The sequence below is a fragment of the Lissotriton vulgaris genome, chromosome 2_1, assembly GCF_964263255.1.
Source record: "Lissotriton vulgaris chromosome 2_1, aLisVul1.2, whole genome shotgun sequence".
NCBI classification, from domain to species: Eukaryota; Metazoa; Chordata; class Amphibia; order Caudata; family Salamandridae; genus Lissotriton; species Lissotriton vulgaris.
The window spans coordinates 281,664,309-281,687,366 of NC_141687.1; the positions used below are offsets into that span (position 1 = coordinate 281,664,309).

General features: G+C 47.5%; 1 protein-coding gene across 4 annotated transcripts in view; it reads right to left on the reverse strand.

Annotated features, from left to right (window-relative positions):
• Nucleotides 1-23,058, reverse strand: part of INTS2 (integrator complex subunit 2) — a 306,784-nt gene that overhangs the window by 91,284 nt on the left and 192,442 nt on the right. For all 4 annotated transcript variants that reach the window (XM_086954934.1, XM_086954935.1, XM_086954936.1 and 1 more), the window contains exons 20-21: nucleotides 18,821-19,004; nucleotides 18,244-18,480 (exon numbers count right to left, since the gene is read on the reverse strand). In XM_086954934.1, coding sequence (XP_086811060.1) covers nucleotides 18,244-18,480; nucleotides 18,821-19,004 — 421 coding nt within the window. The remainder of the gene's footprint in view (nucleotides 1-18,243; nucleotides 18,481-18,820; nucleotides 19,005-23,058) is intronic.

A 23,058-nucleotide genomic window follows, 5' to 3' on the forward strand; every position in this document is an offset into this window, starting at 1 on the left:
ATAGGTTTCTTGTCACAGGGCGGTGTAACCACCACCCAGACAGGCGTTAGTGTATTGGGGCTGGGTGGCTGCATTCAGAGAATGCTTTTCAGACAGTGCTGGGGCACACTTGGTGTCCCTGTGCATACCCCAGTTCAAACCGGTCGCAGGGGCACTCAGCCCCTTCTCTGGCGCGAAACTGGACAAAGGGAAAGGGGTGTAAACACCCCTCTTCCCAGACCCTCCCATAGGTGGGTCCCTAGTGTATGTCCAACCCCCTTGCTTAGTATAAGTATGGGACCCCAGTCCTTAGAACTTCAGATTACACCTGGACGAAACTTTGATACATATATCCTGGAACTTCGACATTCTACATGACTAGAAGACAGACGGATCTCCCTTGGGGTCAAGGATTGACTCCCCTGTTCAAACAGGCACCAAAGAAGCATCTTGCCGGTCTGCATTTCCGAAGCTCCCGCCGGACTCCGAAGTATTTGCGACTCAGGACATGAACTTCCAGACTTCTCAGAGGCCGACACGAGATCCCAGCAAAGCGGACACCCGCAGCCCTCACGAGTGACTTGGAACCGGAACATCTGGACGCCGCGCACATTTGCAAGTGCATCGACTTCCTGAGCTTTCCCGAAGTTGTGCATTGGGCTACTTGTAGTCCAAGCCCCTAGCACCATCTGCACCGAAGTTTGTGGGCCTACACTCTACGAGTGTTCCGTGAGCCCGCTTCTAGCATTTCTGCTCCAGGCCCCTTCGCGATCCCAGGTCCGTCGACTGGTGGGTCCCCACAAAGGGTACTCTTTTCAGTGGGCTTCCCGCGTTGCTCCAGACGTGCCCTGACTCCCTACCGAGTGGCAAGTCCCTCAGACCTTGATGGTCTGCACCGAAGGCTTGTTGGGTCCAATCCGGAAACCAACACCGCAGCACTCAACAAAGTAATTTATTAGGAAGGCGTTCGCTTAATATTAAAAACTAGGGTGTGGGGACCTGGGGGTTTTAGTATCCCATCACCATCAATGTTGTCAACATGTATCTGCTCATGTGGCCAGGAGAGTCCTTGGCATTCATCAGGACGAGATGTAAGGGCTCCTATCTAGTCTCTAAAGACTACAATATATCCACAGTTAGGTCGACCTATGTCAAACTCTACTTGCAAGACCTTGAAACCTAAAAAATAAAGGTTAACAAAATCTCAAAAAAGGCGAAGAATCATACAGACGCTATGCAGATAAATATTATTATGCATGTGGACGTGAACACACGTGCCACTGCAAACGTGGTGCACATGAAAACAAAAACTGAGTCCAGCTCACAATCTTACCCCAGTTTAGGGGTTGAGGTGTCCCATGGGAAGGGAGGGAATGAGGGACCCCTGTAGTCACACTCTGGAAACCGAGTAAGGGAGAGATTTTTTGTGAAAAAGAAAAAAGTTGAAGGGCGCTATGTAGCGCACACGCATCATGACTGCACTATCGTGAGGCTCCTGCAGCCTGGCGTACAGATCCTATAATCATCCTGCTCAACCGCACCGTTGACGGCCAAAACCGCATCCCAGCACAGCACCCAACCTGCTGAAACGCCAGTAAAAAATTCAGCCTGATCGACCCATCCGCGCTCCTGCTGCAGGGACATCAATCCTGCGCAGCAGGATCTGGCGGTGAGGCATGGAGCGCCAGAGACACACAAAGCCGCGGCTTTCCATGCAGCACCTGGGCCCTCTGGCGTGGAACTGGAGGGAGACGTCGCAGGCCCGGGTGTGAGAAGAGAGGCTACCCTCTGAAGCAGCACACTGTGCAGGAATCGAAGAACTCCCCCTGCGCTGACACCGCCGGGGGCACACTGCATCGGACCCCGGAGGAGGTGAATGCGGTAGGTTGCCTGACGCTCTAGGACTCCCGCAAAACTGTTACCCTGGGAAACGCGGTCTAAGAAAATATACAGGGTCTACCATCCAGTCACAGCAACATGAAAACTATGGGCCACTTAAACTAATTGCACACTCCCCTGCAGAAAGTGAACCTGTCACTCAGCGCTGCCTTTCGCGCTCACGCCCTACTGCCGCAATAGTGAGGTGCCTGGCCAGATTGTGCCCCTTAGAACACAGCTTCAGACTCACTGCTCACCTGCCGCAGAATCCGTTTGGGAGGAGCAGTGCGACATCGCGGCAAGAAGTATTATGCAAGGCCGGGGCCTCCCGTGAGACGACTGGGCCACCCAGAACGACCTCAGCAGGAGCCATCTTCCACCTGGGCAGGGTCAACCTCCTTCTGAGACCACAAGGCAGTGCGGATTTAACACGCCCTCCATTATGGTGTTGCTCCGGCTGTATGGCGTGCTACCCTTCACGTGTTATGTGCAATAAAATGAGCAAATCCTGCCACCGTGACGTGGCATAGTGGAATCCCTGGGATTACTCTCTTGCCTGAGAGCCTCCACCACAGTAGACCCTCCAGCGCCAGGACTCTCTCCCGATCACGTTGGTTCTACTTCACCAAAACAATACCGAGGGGGGGGGGGCACAAGACATTTTGCTGCACATTCTCTCCCTCCCACTGTACTCAATATATTTCCTTCTCTCCTTAACAGTGTGCACACACGCATTATAGACTCAATAGCCTATATGCAGGAAAGTGAAGACAGCTGGTGATTCCGGTGTGCTACAATTCGCCTGCACAGAAGTACATAGATTTGGGGAAGAAGGGATAACAGCTACACAACTGCTATCCCTCCCTGGCCCCACTAACTACCATAACAGGCACATCAGACGCTGCACCTTCGGTGCTGAGTGAGCATACAGCAACACGGCGCGGAGCATCAACGCTCATTGGGTACGTCTTATCATGGGGAAGCCGGACACCTGTCAGCCTAAGCTTCACTTCGAAGCCAAAAAAAGTACCCGCACCCCACAAGGTGAACAGGACACAGACAAGGGGGAAGATACCCAGGAGGGCTCTGCCATACAGAACGCTGACATGAAAAGTATTCTTCAGGAGGTTAGGCAGGGCTTCGCCACCATCGTCGGCAAAGTGGACAGCATGTCAACACGAATGGATGCCATCGTTCATCAACTAGAGGGCCATGAGGATCGCATAAAAGGGGCAGAACGCCGAATATCTGACACGGAGGACACTACATCACAGGTCACAACACAAATCACCCAAATGGATAAGCTTTTGAAACTTATTGCAGCCATAAACGAGGATTTATAGGCGCGAAGCAGGCGTAATAACATCCATGTCCTTGGGATTCCAAAAACGACCAAAACTGGGAAGATGGAGGAGTACATAGAGAATTTACTACTGACGTCCATCGGAGCAGAATCCTTTTCAGCACAGTTCCTAGTAGAATGTGCGCATTGCACCCAGGGACCACGACCACCGCCGGGCAGCACACCTCACCCTATCATCACAAGGCTTTTGAATTATAGGGACCGGGACATTGCACTCTGGGCAGCGAGAAACAAACAACAATTGTCCTATGATTGTAACACGTTCTCCATCTATCCTGACTTTACTCCCACAGTGCAAGAAGAGAGGCGCAAATTCACAGAAGTTAAAAATAAGCTGCGATTGGCCCAAATTAATTATGAATTGCTGTACCCTGCGCGCCTCAGGGTCACTAACCAGGGCAAACAACGATTCTTCACTAAACCACAGCAGGTGGATGAATTCTTGAAGCACCTGAAGCATGTAGGCCGCAATCCTGGATCTATGACGGCGTCCCAGCAATCCACTTCCCTGGACGCAGAGGATAACTCCCAACGAATATTACCCAGGCACTAACTAACGTCCAGAGGATAAGACGCGCTGGGGCACTCCTTCACCGGCTGTGACTACCTCCCGCAGTATACACTTCGAATAGCGGGCAGGCACAGGACGCCACTATGAGCTTCCTCCTAATGACACGCCAGGCACCCTCTGCCTCTCTGAGTTAATTCACTTTATCTATCATGGACTCCAAGGCAAGGTGAACTTGTGCCTGGACCTAGGGGTCTCCCCCAACGGGCATTCCCCCACTGTTGATAGCTACACATATCTCACAGCATATGTTTTGTTATATTTTGGGGTAAGGGAGAGATGGAGGGTTCACATTTCAGTGGGTGGGAGAACGAGGGGAATATTTGAGTTTTAGCATGTTCATAGTAGAGCAAGCTCACCAGGCAAACAGATCAGTACTCATGGAGCAACTTATTGAGCGACCTTTATGTCCATCGTCACATCCACCCTGAATCAATGTCAAACACACTCCCTCCTGGGAAAGTGAACATTGTCACCTGGAACGTCAGATGGTTACGTGATCCATGGAAAAGGCGTCAGATCATAGCCTATCTACACAGACACCAAATTAACATAGCGTTTCTCCAGGAAACACATGTTAATCTCCAGCACACTAACAAATTTAAGTTGAAATGGGCTGACCATAGAATCTTCTCATCCTATTCCTCATATGCAAAGGGTACAGCCATTATCATTAAAAAGCGCACACCCTTTGCACTGATAGGAGTGATCAGTGACCCTGAAGGGAGGTACTGTCTTGCATGGGGGCGATTGGGCGGTTTCCGTGACACTGGCATGCTGCTATGGCCCTAACACAGACACTCCAGACTTTTTCCTGACCCTATGGGGCAAGATCTACCCACATAATCTGGGGAGGTGATTTTAATACAGTACATGGCCCTTACATTGACTGGTCTAACCCCAGTCCACATCACTACACAAAGTCCAGCGCGACCCTACAGGGCATACTTACGTCAAGCTTACTCACGGATGCCTGGAGGCACGCGCATCAGCTCAAACACAAAGGCAGTCATTTCACTACACAGGCTGCATCCTGGGCATGCCTGGACTATCTGCTACTCTCTAGGGGGCTGGTGCCTGCCTTAGAAAGCGCCACACACCTAGCATGTACATACTCTTATCACTCCCCAGTTTTGCTGACTTTGAGCCTGACAGGATATTGCACTCCACGCTGTGGATGGAGACTGCAGCCCACGGCACTCTTGGAAACGGTCTTTCAAAAGGAGTTGGGGATGAAATACAGGATTTCTTTAGCAGAAACAAAGATTCTGTGGAAGAGGTAGGAACTACATGGGAAGCCTTCAAAGTTACTATTCGTGGACTCTGTATATCCAAGAGTGCGGCTGTGCTGAGGGACATACAAAACACACTGAGGAAGCTAGAGTCAGAGTTAAGGACATTAGAGACACAGCTATCCACTAACCCTACTGAGGACCTCCTGCGCAAGTTCCGTGACACTCTGATGGACTAAACAGACACTGCCGAACGTGAAGTCAAGTTTAGGGGCAAATATTGGATAGCCAGGAGATACAAGGAAGGAGATCGCCCGGGGAAAGTGCTCACAGAAACGGTACGTAAACCACTTTTTCCCAATTAAGTACTGGAAATTCAAGGGCCTGACGGGTCGCTTCATCGCGACAGCGGACGTTCTTGATATATTCACTGAGCACTACTCCTCGATTTACATCTCCACCAGAACTGACCCACTTGATTTGAATGAATATATTAGCGACGTAGCATACGGATGGTTAGGCGATACACAACGCATATTCTTATGTGCCCCCTTTGAATTAGATGAGGTACCCAAGGCCATAATACACACACAGTCAGGGAAGGCCGCGGGAATGGATGGCATACCCATTGAATTTTACAAAACTTACATTGATCTGATGGCCCTTATATTGTGTGAAGTATATGAAGACTCTCTTGAATCTAATATGCTCCCACCCTCAATGAGGGAAGCATTAATGACGTCCCTACTCAAGCCTGGTAAATATCCGACTAGCTGTGACTCATACGTCCACTCTCCCTGATTAACTGTGACACCAAGATTCTCGCTAAGTTCATAGATAACAGGCTCAGCCTACTCATGGAAAAACTAGTCCTACCCGATCAATCGGGCTTTGTACCTGGAAGAGCCACTACCCACAATTTAAGGACCCTCCTCACGATTCTAAACAACGTAGCACCAGAACTCCCCTTGGCTGCTGTATTTCCAGATGCCACGAAGGCATTAAACTCTGACGAATGGGATTATATTTTCACTGTGATGCACTGTATGGGCTTCCCCCCCTCTTTTTTATCATGGATACAGCTCCTGTATCACCGCCTGACAGCCAAAGTCCTCATGAATGGGCACACATCCCCTGCCTTTGAGATTTCAAGGGGCACGAGACAAGGCTGCCCGCTGTCACCTCTACTCTTCGCCCTAGCGGGGGAGCCACTGGCGGTAAAACTCCGTCAACATCACCAACACAAGGCACTCCGATGTAATCTGCGTCAGATCCTGGTGTCACTCTATGCGGATATCACCTTGTACGTCAGTCACCCACAGGAGAATTTAAACCCCATCTTACATGAATTCATACGCTTTGGGCAGTTCTCCGGTATAAATATCAACTGGGAGAAATCCAGTCTATTCCCCTTGACCACATCGACATCTAAATTTCCCCTGGACTTCCCATTAGAATGGTGCGATACAGATCTAAAAAACTTGGGCATTCGCATCTCCCGAGACAGGGAAGAACTGATGCGCCTAAATTATGGCACAACTATGAACGCATAAAGGAATGCGTCACTCGTTGGATCGCACTACCGCTGTCTCTGGCGGGACGAGCGTCACTAATGCGGTCTCTGGCGGGACGAGCGTCACTAATAAAAATGGTTATTCTGCCACAAATACTTTACCTCTTCCTAAATATTCCTTACCATCCTGATAGATATTTCTTCCAAGTACTACGGTCTGAAATAATTCGACTGGTATTTGGGGATGGGGGGAGGGTAAGCAATCGTGGGCAAGCTGGAGCACCCTCACCAGGCCTTATGCACAGGGAGGCTTCGACATTCCCGATAAGGATATACTATCTCAGTGCGCAGGCGCACTATGTTGATTACTGGGTACATCCTCCCCGATATGTGCCGCAAGTAGCGGCAGAACACTGGCTGGCTGATCCCATACCCATTGCAGGTGCGCTTCACACCGACATACAGCCACGAGAGAAAGAACCCACTACACTCACATGCTCGATAATGGCTTGGAATCGAATAAAGGCCATCATGCAAAATCCCATGTTGTATTCACCAAGGCTCCCCCTCGTATATCACCCTAAAATGGCACTTCTACAAGAAATAGCATTTAGTCAGATATTAGACCGCGTCCACATCAATACATGGAGGGGCTTATATCAAGAGGGCAGATTTCATACCACCGACAGCTTCTTCCAGATGCATCAGCCAACCGCCCTGGACACCTTCCTGTATATTCGTCTTCGGCAGGGCATACGCTCTAACACTCCGGAGTTCCCACAGGAACTCCCTTGCCTCTTCATGTGATGCTCAGCACGACCTCCCCAAAGCGACTAGTATCCATGATATATCATACCATACATACTGAACGTCCGAGGTCTCCCTGTCCTGTGCATGCACAATGGGATTCTGAACTTCGTTTTGAATTATCTGGTGATCAATGGTGTTGTTGCATGCAAACAGAGCAAATTTCAGCTAGCAGTAGGCTACACATCACACACTTCAAATTTACTATACCCCGCTAGGATGCACAAATACAAACTCAGGGATTCGGAGTGCTGTGATAGATGCGGTTGCCCGAACGCTGATTTTCTACATCTGGCTTGGAGACTGCCCTGGGGTGCAAGATTACTGGGAGCAAGTCCTGGACGCTTTAGAGCAGATGACAACACGGACTATAATGAAAACCCCTCTCCTTGCTTTATTGGGCTACACCGAACACATCCCTAAAGCACAACAAAAATAAGTCTCCCTGTGTCTGGCCAAAAGAAGAGTTGAATGTCTCTGGGGAAGGGGACGTGCACCTAAAGATTGGTTGACGGACTTGGTGTATTGCCAGGAGCAACTGTCCCAATATGCAAAGTTAATCCCTAGCACATCACATCCTAAAGATATCTGGGACCCCCTCAAAAGGCCCCAGATAGTCTGCTTATGTATGAAAGCTTCCATCCCAAAGCACTGAAACAGAACCTCCCTGTTGGTCAGTTCAGGAGAAACTGCTCTTTGCTGGAGGCATATGACAACCAAGCCGAAATCTTTGAGGACACACTGATTGAACGCCATTACCTGAAGACATTGGTTACAAGAGCTAGCAAAAGGGCAAGGAATAACCACCATGAGGCCCTTTGAACATCATGAGAAACCGGAAAATGAGAGAATAGTATGTGTCACAACGTGCACTCCTATCTCTAACAAAGTCCAAACCATAATACAAAAGAACTAGCGCATCCTGAATGGGGCTTGAAAACTATGGCCAGTACCACTATTCCCATTCAAGAAGAACTCAAACATCCGCGATGAACTGGTCCATGCATAAATACCAGTGACACCAAACCAGACCCAGCTAACCTTATCGGACCACTAACAACCAGTGGGTCACTACCCATGCAGCAATTTTGTAGCATGTCAGTAAACCCACCACACAAAGGAAGTAGATATACTAACCGGCAAACCCTGGATTCTAAAGAATCTTACCAACTGCAACAGCGAAAATGCCATTTACCAAATCAAATGCCTCTGTAACCTCATCTATGTGGAATGACAACGAGGAAGAATAAAATGAGAATCAATGAGCATCGGAGCATCATCAGATGCAAAACGAATAACACCAAACTGACACATCACTACTTCGAAAAAGGCCATGGAGACAAGGATATGGAATGGGTCATCTTAGGAGTAAATAAACCTAAGCATACCTAACATACAAACGAGACTTCTCACACCTGAACAACACTGGGTTTATCGCCTCAAAATCATGGGAAACAGGCCTTAACAATGAAATCCCTTGGTTTCAAATTGGTTAAACCGCTCAAACTATCACAAATGAACAAGTTACTTACCTTCGGTAACACTTTTTCTGGTAGATACAGTATCTGCCTGTGGATTCCTCACATTGTGAATATCCCCTTGCGTCAGCAACATTCGGAAATTCTTTTTGTAGCTTCGCGCCGACGTAGACTACGTCAGAGGCACGGCATCGCGCACGACTCCGCTGACGTCACCGACACCATAATAGGCCCACGCCGGCGTGATGACATCAGTTCCGCCCTTTTTTCCGTGCCTTCGAGGCACACGGACGGACCGATGACAATAGATATATACACAGTATACACAGTGCACAAATGTCAAGATAACACACAGTGTGAAGCAAATGCAGGAATGCAATTAAAATAAAACAATTCCTTGACAATAAACTCAGGTATAGAAGAGTGGACAATGGGGAGGCGGGTGGGTCAGCGAGGAATCCACAGGCAGATACTGTATCTACCAGAAAAAGCGTTACCGAAGGTAAGTAACTTGTTCTTCTGATAGATACATCTGCCAGTGGATTCCTCACCTTGTGAATAGAGTCCCAGAGCAGTGCCCACTCCCGGAGGAGGGTCCCCTCTCCTATACCAGAAAATCTTGGAGGACAGAGCGCGCAAAGTGGCCATCCCTCCTCACCTCGGTATCCAAGCAGTAATGCTTCGCAAAAGTGTGGAGGGAGGCCCAAGTCGCGGCTCTACAAATATCCTCAACAGGTACACCTCTGGAAAGAGCAGATGTTGGAAGACTTCGCTCTAGTAGAATGAGCCCTTATACCCTCTGGAGGTTCCTTACCCGCCAGGAAGTAGCAGATCTTGATGCATAAAAAAATCCATCTCGAGAGCGTGCGCTTGTGCACCGCCTTCCCCTTCTTGCAGCCAGCAAAATCAACGAACAGCTGGTCATCCGACCTGAACTCTCTCGTCCTGTCAAGGTAGAAACTCACTGCCCTCTTAGGGTCCAAGCGGTGAAGCATTTCCTCCTCCTTGGAAGGGTGAGGGGGAGGATAGAAGGTAGGGAGGGTAACGGACTGCCCCAGATGAAATGGAGTTACCACCTTCGGCAGAAAAGCAGCCCTGGTCCTGAGAACCATTCGTTCAGCATGAATGGATAAAAACAGGGGCTTTGAACTAAGAGCTTGAAGCTCACTTACCCTCCTTGCCGAGCTAATTGCCACCAGAAAAAAAAGTCTTTAAAGTCAAAAGTCTCAAGGGACACTTGTGCAAAGGTTCGAAAGGCGAACCAATCAAAAACGTAAGCACAAGGTTCAAATCCCATTGAGGAACAATAAAAGGTGTTGGAGGAAATTTACTGGTAAGGCCCTTGATAAATCGTAATATGATAGGAGATTTAAAAAAAAGAGGGCTGGTCCGGCAAACAAAGGAAAACCGATAAGGCTGATAAATTACCTTTGATAGTTGCCATCGCAAAACCCTGCTGGGCCAAAGAAAGTGCAAATTGAAGTATATTGGACAAACAAGCCCTTAAAGGGTCTATAGACTTCTCCCCACACCAAGTAACAAATTTAGACCATCTATAAGAATAAATGGACTTGGTGGAGTCACGCCTGGCCGATAATATGACATCCACCACATCGTGTGGGAGAGAAAAGGAATTCAGGTTGCCCTGCTCAATCTCCAGGCATGAAGTTGTAAGGTCTGGAAGTGGTGGGGGTGTAGAACCTGCCCCTACATCTGGGAGAGAAGATCTGCCCTGTGAGGGAGACGGAGCAGAGGGCACTAGGAGAGGTGGAGAAGATCCGTCTATCATACCCTTTTTGGCCAATCCGGGGCGATAAATATAACTTGGGCCCGGTCTTGGCGAATCTTCCTCAGAACCCGAGGTATTAAGGGTATGGGAGGAAACGCGTAAAGGAGCTGTGAGTCCCAAGTCAACTGAAACGCGTCCCCCAGTGCTCCTTGCATCGGAAACTGGAGACTGCAGCATGACGGGCAGTGAGCATTCTCGTGAGTGGCAACCAGGTCCACCTGAGGAGTTCCCCACGTCCGGAAGACGTGACGAACCACCTCCGGGTGAAGCCTCCACTCGTGGTCGGCCGAGAACTCTCTCTGCAGCGTTCAACACGGTCGATCACCAACTTTTGATTGACCGTGTCGGTAACGCTGGCATCCAGGGCCTGGCCCTAAAATGGATCATTTCCTTTCTCAACAGGCGCTCCCAGGCTGTTTGCCTGGACAATTTTGCAGCGTAAAAAACTAACCTCACCTGCGGAGTTCCCCAGGGCTCGGCCCTCTCGCCCCTACTTTTTAATCTATACATGCAACCCCTGATTGTGTCACTACGTAACAATCCAGTTACTATTTTCAACTATGCAGACGACCTCCAACTGGTGTTTAATATTGACTCTTCTGATATTTCCATCACTGTTTTCCAAACCACCATGACTCTTATCAGTGAATGGATGTACCACAGTCAACTTAAACTAAATCCAGATAAAACAGAGTTGGTTTTATTTGGAGGTCCCCATCACCCTTGGAACCCCAGCTTCTGGCCACCCTCATTGGTCTCTGCTCCCAACCCTGTCAACTCTGTGAAGAGTCTCGGAGTAACCATCTGCAGCGACCTATCGCTTAAGCCCCATATAAACACCATAGTCTCCTCCTGCTTCTTCCACCTTCGCAAAATCCGCAAAATCAGTAGATTCTTAACGAAAGAAGCTATTACCCTTGTCATCATGGCCCTCGTCATCTCTCGCATCGACAATGCGAATGTCTTGTATGTCGGTATTCCATCATACCAACTCCACCGCCTGCAACTTGTACAAAATCAGGCAGCCAGGTTGATTTTTCACCAACCCAAACACCAACACGTCAGTCCCCTCATGAAGAGCCTACATTGGCTACCTGTAGCCAAATGCTGTCTCTTCAAGCTTGGCTGTACCATCTTTAAAGCTCTTGCCAACAAATCCCCCGCCTTCATCTCTTCCCGAATTCAACGCTATACTTACTCCGTCACGTGAACTCCGCTCCTCTCACCTTCACCTCCTTGCCATCCCCACTTTCAGACGAAAAAAGCATGGTGGTCTGAGATTCTCTGTCTTGGCCCCCCGCTTTTGGAACTCCCTTCCTATGGAGATCAGACTGGTCACCTGCTACACTAAATTCAGAACTCTCCTGAAAACTCTCTTACTCTCTCAAGCATATCAATAAATTCACTTGTCTCCGCTCCACTTCTCACAGCGCCATGAAACCGCTTGGTGTAAGTGCGCTTAAGAAACTATTTTACCATACCATACCATACCAACTGCCGACAGACTGTCTGCACGTACGTTCAGAACCCCAGCCAGATGATTTGCCATCAGACAAATCCGATGGTCCTGAACCCAGGACCAGAGACGCAGAGCCTCTCTGCAGAGACACTGCGACCCTACTACCCCTGCTTGTTGAAATACCACATCGCGGTCGTGTTGTCCATCAGGACTTGCACTGACTGACCGCGAAGGGAAGGGAGGAAGGCCTTGAGCGCTAAACGTATGGCCCGCAAAAGAGGAAGGTTGATGTGAAGCAACCTTTCCTCTGGAGACCAAAGACCCTTGACCTCCAGATCACCCAGATGAGCACCCCACCCTAGAGTGGATGCATCCGTTATCACTGTGGCCAGCGATGGAATATCACTGTGGCCAGCGATGGAGGCAGTTGAAAAGGCTTTCCCTGAGACAGATTGCCTTCCACGCCCCACCAAGACAGATCCGCTGCAGTTTCTCTCGAGATCCTGACTGACTCACTGAGATCTCCGCTGTGCTGATACCACTGCCTGCGGAGGCACCACTGGAGGGCCCTCATGTGCCAGCGTGCATGGTTGACCAACAGGATGCAAGAAGCCATCAAACGAAGGACCTTCAGGACTGGAACGACCGCTCCATTGTAAAATAAAGGAATCATTTCCTGTATGTCGCGAATCCTTTGAGGAGGAGGGAATGCACGACACACAGTTGTGTCCAGTACCGCACCTATGAACAGGTTGCGCTAGGAGGGCCCCAGGTAAGATTTGGGTACATTTATCGAAAAACCCAACCTGTGCAACAACGGAGTTGTCTCTTGCAGATGATGGAACACTATCTCTGGAGATTCTGCTTTGATCAGCCAATCGTCCAGATACGGGAATACCGGTACCCCCGATCTTCTGAGATGCACAGCCATCACAGCCATCACCTTGGTGAAGACTCAAGGCGCAGTAGTAAGACCAAACGGAAGGACCGCAAACTGATAGTGATGCGACCCAACCGTGAAACAGAGATACTTTCTGTGCGACTTCAGGATGGGAATATGAAAATACGCATCCTGTAAATCGATCGACACCATCCAGTCTTCTTCCAGCAGCGCTTGAAGAACCTGTGCAAGGGTGAGCATCTTGAACTTCTCCTGCTTCAGATAAAGATTCAAGATCCTGGGATCCAAGATTGGACGAAGTCTGCCATCCTTCTTGGGGATCAGGAAATACCGGGAATAGCATCCCTGACCCCTCTCCTGCTCCGGAACCACCTCTATCGCACCTTTTCTGAACAGTGCCAGGACTTCTTCCTGCAGGAGAAGCAGGTGGTCATCCGAACAAACAACCTGGCAAGGAGGATAATTTGGGGGAAACTCTCGAAAAGTAAGAGCATACCCATTCTCCACGAGATTGAGAATCCAAAGATCTGATGTAATCAATTTTTAATCTCGTAGGAAATGGGTAAGCCGACCCCCCACTGGGCATACATGATCCGGAATGGCGGATCTAGGGCTGCTTTGCTGCGTTGGCAGGGGGCTGGGAAAGGGAAGGGGAAGAGGAAGAGGAGGAGGAGGCTTGACTACCTCTGGGACAAACTTTGTCTGCCCCTATAAGACTTGTACAGCGTATTTTACTGCTGCTGTGGCTGTTGTTGAGATTGTTTATAGGCTCGGAAGGAAGAACTGCCAAATCCTCTGAAGCGCTTCCCAAATGTGCCTCTTGTCTGAAGGCCCAACGACTTCGCAGTCGCTCTGATGTCTTTTAAACGCTCTAAAGCAGCGTCAGCCTTCTTCCCAAACAGTCCAGACCCATCAAAGGGCAAATCCATCAAGGCAGACTGTACATCTGCTGAGAACTCTGACGACTTTAACCACGCAGCTCTCCTAGTGGCCACCGAAGAGCCCATGACTCTCGCCACTGAATCTGCCGTGTCCAGCCCACTCTGGATTACCTGCCTTGCTGTAGCCTGAGTGTCCGATATAACTTCCTGAAAGTCCTTTCTATCCCCTTCAGGAAACTTGGGCACTAACTGTTTTACAGACTCCATCAGGGCATGGATGTAACGTCCCATCAGGTAAGTCGCATTAGTAGATTTTAACGCCATGCTGGCTGAGGAGAAGACGTTCTTAGCTGCCTGATCCTGCTTTCTCAACTCTTTCTCTCCAGGAACCTGCGGAAAAGCCCCCGCAGACTTCTTAGAGCAGGCAGCCTGCACAACTAAACTTTCAGGCAGGGGGTGTGTAGATAAAAAGTCAGGGTCATTAGGAGCCACCCTATATGTCCTCGCAACTGCCCTTGAAACAGCAGGGGCTGACAAAGGTTTCTTCCACACCTCATAGATTGGCTCAGCCAAAGCATCATTGAATGGCAGCATTGGTTCAAATTACAGAGGAAGATGAATGGAGGACCTCCGTCAGAATATTTGACTTGTACTCAGCAGTAGGCAGAGTGATGTTTAACAAGTCTGCCACCTTCTTTATTACCACATGGTAAGGAGTCGCATCTCTAGAAGGTGTATCAGATGTAGAGGCCAAATCCCACTCAGGAGACAGTTCCGGACCACTAGCCTCCCTCAGGTCATCAAAAGGATCCTCAGACTCCCGAAGCTCACCTTCCTCCACATCTTCATCCCAATACATCTGTTCTTCCAGAAGCCTCTGTGCCTCACGCCTCGACCTCTCCTTCACAAACGAAGCAGACTGATCCATGATCGACTCCACCGGAGTCGGAGCCGGCGTCGAACCTGAAGTCGGGCGAGGTAGTTTGACTCGAGGTCGAACGGGATTTGGCATCGGAGTCGAGGGTACCGGCGTCAATGGAATCGGCGTCGATGGATTCAGCGTCAACTGCTCCCTGCGTCGAAGGCTTTGCCGGCGTCGGAAAATGCTAATGCGGTGCTGGACCCGGCATGAAAGACATGAAGGGCGCAGGGGCATAAGCCTGGGGAACACCCAGACTAAACGCCATAGGACCCGTGGGACCAACAGGTGCACCAGACGGGTACATTGCCCTGGAGTAGACCCTGAACATGGCATTTAGAAATTGCGTTGTATCCGGACCTGGAGCCGGAAAGGCAGGATATGAGCCCCCAGGCTGCTCCCGAGGGAGCGGAGTCGTCACAACGTCGACCTCCTCTTCATTCTGGTGCACCGGAGTCGACTGACCCGCAGGCAACTGAGCCTCGACTTCGCCAACTTCCTCCACCTCACCTTCATCCTCCTGCCCTGAAGGATGGGACGGAACTGGAGATGGATTCACTACCTGCTTTGGTGATCCATGCGAATCCGCCCGCAAAGCCTCAGCCTCCGAGACCTGTGCTTCCAAAGTCGAAGACACCAGCACCTTCCGAAGCAGCTTAACCTGCGACTTCGGTCTCGAACTCGAGTCCTTTCCAGAATGATGTCTTGACTCATGGCTCCTCTTCTTGTGTCTTTCTCGAGGACCTCGAAGCATGAGCAGAGGGCGACTCCGATCGCGACCTCGAACGAGACCTCAAACGAGACTTCGAAGTTTTCTTCTCCTTCATACTTTTTCATTTTGCAACGAGGAGCTTTGTCTCCCTCTCTCGAAGGGCCTTTGGTGTCATTTTCTTGCAAGATTGGCACTCCGACGTCATGGTCGGAGCTCAGACACCAGACGCAGCACTCATGCAGGTCAGTGATTGACATTGTCTTGCCACATTCACCGCAAGCCTCAAATCCTGTCTTCTTCGACGACATCTCGACAGAAGACAATAAGACACAGAGAAAAATCACAGACTAACAAAGTTACTGTAACAGCTACAGATGATCCCTTGAAAACCGTTAGCGTCGACGCGGAAAAAAGGGAACTGACGTCATCACTCCGGCGTGGGCCTATTATGGTGTCGGTGACGTCAGCGGAGTCGCGAGCGAAGCTACAAAAAGAATTTCCAAATGTTGCTGACGAAAGGGGATATTCACAAGGTGAGGAATCCACTGGCAGATGTATTTATCAGAAGCATCTTTCACAAATCTGCACACAACAGATGGCTTCTGTACAGCACTCCCTTAATTAATAGGAGGCTATGTTCAACCAAAACATCTAAGATCTTTCAAATCTGCAAGGATATGTATTCACATGCACTGACTATAAAACATCTTTTTTCCAGTGGTCATACATGCTTGAGAACCACTGGGAACATCCGTCAGATCTAGAAGCCCACTATGGCCTATGTGGTTATTAGCCTTAAATTGTCAGCCGCCCTTGAGACTTGCCAATAATGATCTCAAGTGTTAAGCTTCTAACTTTGCGCAATTTTTGACTTAATGTTCCTGTAGCACCCCATACTAGATGTATTTCACTCAGCATTAAGACCCTTTGAGTCTCCGCTGTTTTCCGCGAACGTTCATAATCTATTACAGCTGACACGAGACTCGGGCTCTTGTTCCTTCTTTGCTGTGCAAACAATAGCGCGCATGTGCACATCAGCACGGAGTTGAACAATGAAAAAATCCATCGCGCATAAGCGCACTCAACCACGCCCTGATCTTCAGAGGTTTCTCCGTCTTTAGGCTACGTGTCGACCGCAATCAAACACCTCATAGTAGGAAGCAATAACCAGGCAGCCCATTTAGGACAGCGGATGCCGAATGACACATCTAAGAGATGCGCACCACCCAGGCAACCTTTCAGACACCGGATACGGAACAGCCATTAAATTGACACAGCCTGTGCCTATTTCTCACTGTATTAACCAGTGATTACCACAGTTGCACACTTATATGAACCAAATGCTAACACTCACTCCGCTACCAATGGGGAAGAGGCGAGGACGGTTTGTAGGAGTACTACGAGGGACGAACCTTGAGGCAGTAAGGGTAGGATTGCGGTGTGTGCTTGGAAAATAAATTTGCTCAAACCCTAGAACTCGTTTTTAGAGTCTTTATGTAGATGTGTGCAAGCTACAATGCGTGACCCTCAAAGTATAGAACTTTACTTTTTCACTACAAATCTCTCCCTTACTCTGTTTCCAGAGTGTGACTACAGGGGTCCCTCAATCCCCCTTCCAATTGGACACCTCAACTCCTAAACTGGGGTAAGATTGTGAGCTGGACTCACAGTTTTCATTTTCATGCGAACCACATTTCCAGTGACACTTGTGTTCACATCCGAATTCATAACAATGTTTATCTGCATAGTGCCTGTCTGATTCTTCGCCTTTTTTGATACTTTGTTAACCTTTATTTTACAGGTTTCAAGTTCTTTCAGGTAGAGCTTGACATAGGTCAACCTACCTGTGGATATAACATAGTCTTTAGAGACTAGATAGGAGCCCTTGCATCTTGTCCTGATGAATGCCATGGACCCTCCCGGCCACATGAGCATCAACATGTTGACAACATTGATGGGAATGGGGTACTAAACCCCCAAGTCCTCACACCGTAGTTTTTAATATTAAGCAAACACCTTACTAATAAATTACTTACACGGTTTTTAGAGAGAGAGGACTGTCGATGATGAAGCATGACACCTGGTGGTGTGTGAGGCCAGTCCTTCAAATGTTTTGATATGCCCAGCACCACAAAGGAGAAGATGTAGTGCACCTTTCTCCACCTTAGAATCAGACACCAATTCATGGTAAAAGTAGTGCCTCTATTTTTCTCCTACTTTTTTGCCACCTATACTCGTATGTTATCTTAAAATGCCTCAGCATTAATTATATACCCTTTGTCGTAGCCCAAAATATCTGTTGAGCCCCTGCCATTTTGTAAACATTCCTTTTATGAAACAGGCTATGTGAAAAGCCCAAGAGACAGGCAGCCTAGCCAAAGACAAGGTAGGTGCTATGGACAGGGAAATCCCTATGATAAACAACATCAAGACCGCATTACAGCTTTCTACGATAAACACAACTTAATTTCCTTAGGCCCATAGGAAATCAAAAATCCTTGAAGCACCCACGGAAAATAGTGGGGTCACAGCAGAATAGCGTTAAATTAAATCAAACAATCTCATAGGACTACCCTAATAAATGGATACTTAGTCTAGCGTCATACACTAAATGATGCATAGGTTGACTAATAGATCCATGTGTCACATTAAAATATTTCAAACAGAAGATTATTTTAATCATAGCAGTGGGTGCAACATTGGCCATAATAAGATTCCCTTGTATACATACATGTGTAGTAAATTTATTTTGCTGACAACAGACCTGAAAGTGAACCAGTTTGGCGATGTTGGGATCTGCAATGAACATCTGATGCAATAAGCAGCAGATAAGACACTGCACCTCTCGCAGGTTACATAGCAAAACTTCATCTCCCTTGGCAGGTGGGCCAGAAGTACCATTTAGAGTATTATTTAACAGGCTAGCAGAGAAGATGTCGTGAGTCTTTTCTTCTTCCGTAGGTAAACAAATCTCCAATAAAATTTGCACAGCAGCACTATCCTGACGAAAAAAAACAAAAAAACAAGAGCGTTTAATGTGCGAGTGTGCTACCAACTATGCATCGGTGGCTTACTAACTAACTTAAGTTGTTTCACATTTATAACTGTGGATAATTAAAAAAATGTATTTATACAAATCTACCCTAGGCCAAGATTGAACACAATGCAAATTGTGAAATTAACTGCCTCTAGGCTTTTGTGTGAATGCTTTACAGTGGGCAACTGTAAGGTTTGTAAAAAGCACTGCACTGATCCCTTTAGTCAAATAGAATTGCCAACTTAATAGGAAGAGGACTTCTTGTACAATTAGATCTTCAAAACAGTTTCAAATAGCCATGTACCTGTGCTGCAAGTAACGCATTTTTCAGTTCTTCTCTGGTAACCTCTGGGGTCTCCAACATGTTGTTTTGCGATGGTTTGATATCTTGGTCAGCGGTCTCCTTTAAATGATTACTCAAAAAGGCTTTTGATGCAAGAAGATACCCGTTCAACATGTGCAGTGCAACGTCCATCAGAGGGGGGCATCTGATATTAAATAATAAAGCAGTACATATGTTGCTATACATATTAACTCAACAGCCCGAAAGAAAAGTGGATACTTAAAGCAAACTTTAAAAAGGAGGAGTACAATAAAGTTGCATACTTGTAAATGTAGTTCTCCAGTACTGGTACCTTTTCTACACTCTTGTTTATTTTAACATTCCACATGACAGACCAGGGAGAAAAAATGAAAAATTATTCCACTAGCCCTCTTTAAAGGGCTATTTTTTACTGTCTGTTTTAACCCTATGAATCCATTCCATCTCAACCTACAGATACAATTGCAGTCTAATTCTGAGCACAGTTATCAACTAACCACTTCTAGGCGCCAGGATGTGGTGCCTGCATATCTATACACTATACAAATGAAGAACTACTTTTACATGTAAGTAACTTCATTTTCTCCAGCAGTGGGTGCATTACAGATCCAAATGTTTATTTTAATACAGTGCCACACAGCAAATGTCAGGTTGAGTGGAATAGGTTTTGCAGGCCAGCTTCACCAGCTTGTGCATTTATCTTCATATCCATCATCAGGCAGTAATGGGGGTAGACTACTTTCAGAGATATCCATGTAGACACTTTCCATAGCTTTGCAAAAGGAGAACTCAGTAAGCATCCAATAGTTGTAACTTTCACTCATCAAAGTAGCAGTCATTTTTCTAGGTAGATTAATGCTACACAAATCGTATGCATTTCCCACAACCACAGTTAAGTGAGATGCTGCGGGAAAAGCTGCTTTTCTTTCAGTGTAATGACTCAATGTGCCACTTGTGCTCTCTTCATTAAATTTGGGGATTTATTAAGGACGCTGTCAGGAAAACAGTGCACTTACAATGGAATTCAGAAACTGCAGTAAATCTGAAATACATCCTTTAAATTTACGTTACCCTTTTGAATTTAATCAGCTTCAGCTGAACATATATGGATTTCACTTACTCTTTAACAGCAATCAGGAAAGGTATCATTACAATGAAAGCAGTACTCTTAAGCCAGATGTTTGATGTGGGGAGGGTGCATTGGTTAAATTGGAAAGGACAATAAAAGAGAACAGCACTACGTTTATTTCCCATAATGATTCTTGAAGGTAAGTTTATTAGTAACCCTCCCAAAAAATCTTATTGACTGCCAGAACAGCGTCTTGTGGGCTAGTATCACATATTGTGACAATGTGTTTAGGTGGTCAGACGTTTTTCATTCGTTATACAGCGCTCATGAACTGTGATGGCACTCTATCTCCCCAAAAAGATTTGATGAACAGTGGAAAGTGAAGAACTCAAGAAGGGGGGTGGGGGGGTGTTTGACAGTTACAACAGGTAACTCTGTACAATATAATTCAAAGGCCCTATCTGACTTGATCGGTTAAGCATCATGGAAGGGTATCAAGATAAAGTACTACACGAAGAAAGCAGTCAAGGGACAAATTAATTTGCTAAAGTATAAGACACATAGCGTATAAGAATGTGGCTACATGGGATATGATGTAATGCAGAAAGCAGAAACTCAGTAAACCACAAGAGGGTTGCAGTTAAATGAAGATAACATGGTCAGGAGGAGAGTTATGAATTAGATGGAGTCTTAACAGATGCGCTTTTAGGTGTTGCCTAACCAATACCAAGGTGTGATTCGTTCTGAGACCACCTGGTAGGGAGTTTCATAGGAGCGTTGTGGCTCTCGGAAAGATTAACATTAAGTGTGTGCTGTTCTGAAGCTAGGACGATTTAGGAGAAAGTGGTCTTTACTTCTGAGGCCTCTTGGGCCACCTGTTGGTTTGAGGAGGTTGAATAAGGAAGGAGGTTAGAGATTAAATACTTTCCAGGCTAGGCACCCAAATCTGAACTTTATTCTTGCCTCAATGGGAAGTCAGTGAAGGTAAAGGAGTGTTGTAGGCGTAATTTATACAGATATCAAGAAGTCCTGTGGTGGAGTTGAGAACTTCCTTGAACGAGTTGAGGGTGGTTTGTTGAAAAGTAGTTAGGACAGCTTTGATTAAATCCAGTCGTGATGACATAGGACATTGTAAGAAAGTGGCTCTGTATATACTGGACCAAAGTAAGGTTCAGTGTGCACAGAGTCCACAGTCTACAGAGGTATTGCAAAGGCTAAAGTTAGATATAACCTTACTCTCTAAAGTGGTAGCTTGATCGAGCAGTAAGGCAGTATCAGAGGACAGTGTAAAGCATTTGCTGTACACACTCAGTCAGCAAATAGTCTCACACACAAGAACTGAACTCTAGGCCAATTGTTTTGTATATAAAAATATATAGTTACTTTATTTTAGAACTACAGTAGGTATCAAATACTTTCTCAGAATGAGATGTTTCAATTGAATACTTTCAATTAGCAGTTGACGTTTAAATGCAATAGTTACAGTGGTTGCAATATGAAAACACAAGTTTAAACACAAAATATCATCGAGCTCAATGGAGTTTTTTAAGTAAATGCAGTACAATTACTTTACATATGTTTTTCTGACTCAGGGGCTGGATCCTGGATTCAGCCCTGGTGCATTTCCTGTAAACAGTTGAAAGAAATCGATTTTGTTATACAGGTGATTTTTAAGGAATATTTGGAAAAGTGACAGAAGATTTTCTGGTAAAATCCAGGCGATGTATTCCTATGGAGGAAAATTGAGTTAACAGTAAATCACGGTTATAATTGCTTTTCAAGTTCAGTGCTGGGCTGAAAGATACAGCACTGGGATCTCTCCTGATAACATGTGAGTAATTCGGAATTAGTTGTTCGGCTGATTTTTAGTGAATATTTTAAAGTTGCAAAACTTGACACTTAGAAGAAATTCTGAGTGAAACCCAGCCAATGTTACCCTATGGAGAAAATGAAGTTATCGGTCTTTGGGCAAGTACTCGGCTGGCAGAGTTAAGATTCTGGGGGTAGACTCAGGGGTCTCCAAGGGTCAAGTAAGTACAGTTGTTATACCCTCAGCGGCACAGGGGCAGCCGGGTGCAGAGTGAGTAGGCCCATGTTATCCCATGGAGGATCGAGGGCCTTTGGTTGGTGACTGCTAGCAGGCAGAACACGCGGATGTGGGAGCTGAGCTCCTGGTCACTTACACAGGGCAAGTGGGGAAGTAGAGTAGGGTAGTTGCTGCATTTCCAGCCGCACTCGGGCGGCTGTGTGCAGGGTGCCTTTGGGCCTTCAGGCGCCCAATGTTATTCAATGGGAGACTAGGAAGTTGAACAGAGGCTGCAGGCTCGGGAACGGAGATTCTTCAGGTGCGACCACCACTTCGAGAGGTAAGTTGGAATCTTGGATGATAGGTAGACACCCAGGAGTTGGACACAGGGGGCCGTGAACATCAGGATATCTTACCCTCAGCTGGTCCCGGTTGGAGGGATCCCTTGTTGTGAGGCTGCTGGCGTCGTCAGGATCGTCGAGGAGGGTCCTCGGGCACCGGATTCCGGGTCACAGTCACCGGGGGGATGTCCTTGTGGTCTTTGTCCACTCAGGCACGGACCGGGCTCGGCAGGTGCAGAGTGTGCTGGATTTACGGTTCCTGGCTGGCACCGGGGGTTGTTGCTGTTTGAGCAGAACCACTGCTCCTGGGAGTCCCAGTCTTTAGATGAGCAAGGCAGGCAGGTACTCCGGGATTTTCGAGGTTGCTGTCCGCAGGAGACACCGGGGTTTTAGTAGGAGCAGGTTCCAAGGACCAACAGGCCAGTAGGGCTGGGGCCAAGTCAGTTGCTGTTATCTTGTTACAGCTGCACTGCAGGTCTTCTTTCTTCGTGTTTTCAACTCGGGATCTGAGGAAGGAAGGTTCAGGGTGCCCCTAACTACTAAATTTAGGGGTGTTAAAGGTAGGGCAAAGGCAGGGACCAATGGGTCCCTGTCCTGGGGTGAGTACCCCCCTACCCTGCTGCTCTGCAGTGGGCATGGGCCTAGCTCTGATTGGTTGGGGTTCCCCATCCTCAAGATGGCGGTAGCCTGGAGTTCAGGACTTTCAGGACTTCTTTTCTAAGAAAATTGCGGATCTACTAATGGAAATTTCGCATACCCCAAAACTTGACTGTCCGGTTCAACT